Raw genomic sequence first — 2,084 nt, forward strand, 5'->3', positions numbered from 1 at the left:
TTTTTTCTTATTTTGAGAGAAAATACTTGTTATTATTAAACAAACAAAGATTCGTTTACAATAACAGAGTCAATAGGTGGAAGGATAGTCTCCAAACAAGTACAAGTCTCATCCACCCCTAATGCAAACTTAACAAGGTCATGATCCGCGTTATTTGTAGAACGTTTAACATGTGAAACAGTTACATTAGGGAAAAAAGATAAAAGACTAACAACATCAATTATTAAATCTGAAAAATTCTGAGTTTGAATTGAAGGGAGCTTTGAAAGCATTGGCTACCATGAGTGCATCTCTCTCTATTTGCGTAATCGGTAATTGTTGGTAATTGCTGTTGGATAGCCCAATTGAGACTGTGAAAGAGGGCTTTGGCTTCCATCTCATGAGACTTGAAATTCCCAATGATTAGCAAGAGCAGCCATTACGATTCCAGCAGAATCCCGAAGAATCGCTCCCACACCAGTGGTGAATGTAGAGGCATTGACTGCTGCATCTATATTAAGCTTAAAAGCTCCAGCTGGTCGTGAGGACCATGGAACGGGGGCTGGTGGAATTTGGGGAATCACGGTCTGGTGCACGTTTGCAGAAGTTGCAGCAGCAGGTTGTGATTTTTTTTAGCTGCTTTGTAATTCTGCAGGAAAATAGTAGCAAAAACGACAAGAGCATTGGCTGATCTCGCTATCTTACCGTGGTCTACCTTGTTTCGTTCAGTCCAAATCGCCCAAAGTGTACAAAAGAGTTGCTCAAGTTCAGCTTTGTTGTAGACTAATGAGAGATGGATCAAGAAATCACCATTTCTCATTGAAGTACACGCATGCCAATCGAAGTTGTAGTTGAGAGATCTCCAAACTGCTTTAGCGTACTTACAGTTAAATAGAGCGTGTCCCGTTGTTTCCCAAGCTTGTTTGCAGATGGAGCATGTGAAATCAGTGATAATTTTCCTTCGAACAAGTGAGGTGGCCACGGGAAGAGCATCATGAGTGATATGCCAAGCAAAAATCTTGACCTTTTGAGGGATTTGAAGTGACCGGAACAGTTTCCACCAAGCTAATTCCGATGTGGAGCTGGAAATGAGATTTTTGTCTGCAAGCGATGTAGCAAGATGATAGGCACTTTGAACCGTGAAAATACTCGAAGATTGATGATGTCATATAAATTTATCACTAGTGTCGAAGTAGCTCAAAGGAATTGTGAGAATTCTCTCCAAATCAAGTTGGCAAAAATACTGCTGCAATAAAGGGATATTCCATTGTCTCTCTTCGGTGATGAGATTCCCCACAACACCATGTGAAGGCCCCGAGTAGAAGATTGGAAGGAAAGTAGAATGACCTTGGATCAAAGGGTCAAGGCCACATCGAATAGATCTACCTTCACCAATTTTCCATCTCAGCTCTTTAATCAACAACTCTCGACCCCATCTTATTCCTTGCCAAGTTAGAGATGGTGAATGGCCCATATTAGCATCTAGGAAGGAATTGTGTGGAAAATATTTGCTTTTAAGAAACTATCCCAGGAGTGAAGTCGAGTTGTCTAGGAGACGCCAAGCTTGTTTGGCCAATAAAGCTTGGTTAAATTGAATGAAGAACCTAAACCCCATACCACCTTCGCCTTTATTTTTACAAAGCAAGTTCCATGATCTCCAATGAATTTTTGAGCCATTTTCATTCATACCCCACCAGAAGTTAGCCATGATACTTTCAAGTTGTTTGCAAAAGTATTCAGGCAAACGGAAGCAACTCATAGCATAGGTTCGGATTGATTGGACAACCGCTTTAAGAAGGACTTCCTTACCACCAGCTGAGAAGATTTTTTCATTCCATGACTGCATTAGTTTCCAAATTCTCTCTTTGACATTGCTGAAAGTTCCTTCTTATCTCTTCCAGAATATGATGGCAAGCCTATATATCTTTCATGGCATTCACGAATTGGCATTGATAGATGGCGGTGGAAGAGGACTTGGGCTGCTAATGTAGTGTTTGGGGAGAAGGACATGACACATTTGTCAGGATTGATCATTTGTCCTGAAGCAAGATGATAAGTATCTAAGACCCTTTTGATGGCTCGGCATGAACTTTCATCTGCTTGAC

At 40.9% G+C, this 2,084-nt stretch overlaps 1 protein-coding gene across 1 annotated transcript; it reads right to left on the reverse strand.

Moving 5' to 3' along the window:
• Positions 1-377: 377 nt before the first annotated feature.
• LOC115696647 (uncharacterized) lies at positions 378-1,453 on the reverse strand. The gene is made up of 3 exons (XM_030623538.1): positions 1,162-1,453; positions 695-1,080; positions 378-566 (listed from the first exon to the last, which is right to left on the reverse strand). The coding sequence occupies exons 1-3, from the start codon at positions 1,451-1,453 to the stop codon at positions 378-380; spliced, it is 867 nt and encodes a 288-aa protein (XP_030479398.1).
• Positions 1,454-2,084: the final 631 nt, after the last annotated feature.

This window comes from Cannabis sativa, chromosome 7 (genome assembly GCF_029168945.1).
Source record: "Cannabis sativa cultivar Pink pepper isolate KNU-18-1 chromosome 7, ASM2916894v1, whole genome shotgun sequence".
Lineage (NCBI taxonomy): Eukaryota > Viridiplantae > Streptophyta > Magnoliopsida > Rosales > Cannabaceae > Cannabis > Cannabis sativa.

What these genes read in the sequence shown, in the direction of transcription:
- LOC115696647 (XM_030623538.1), bottom strand. Translation starts at nt 1,453, where the DNA reads ATGGGCCATTCACCATCTCTAACTTGGCAAGGAATAAGATGGGGTCGA. An exon ending in TTTGAGCTACTTCGACACTA is followed by an intron (nt 1,081 to 1,161) that starts GTGATAAATTTA and finishes CATCGCTTGCAG; the next exon opens with ACAAAAATCTCATTTCCAGC. An exon ending in TTTGGACTGAACGAAACAAG is followed by an intron (nt 567 to 694) that starts GTAGACCACGGT and finishes AACGTGCACCAG; the next exon opens with ACCGTGATTCCCCAAATTCC.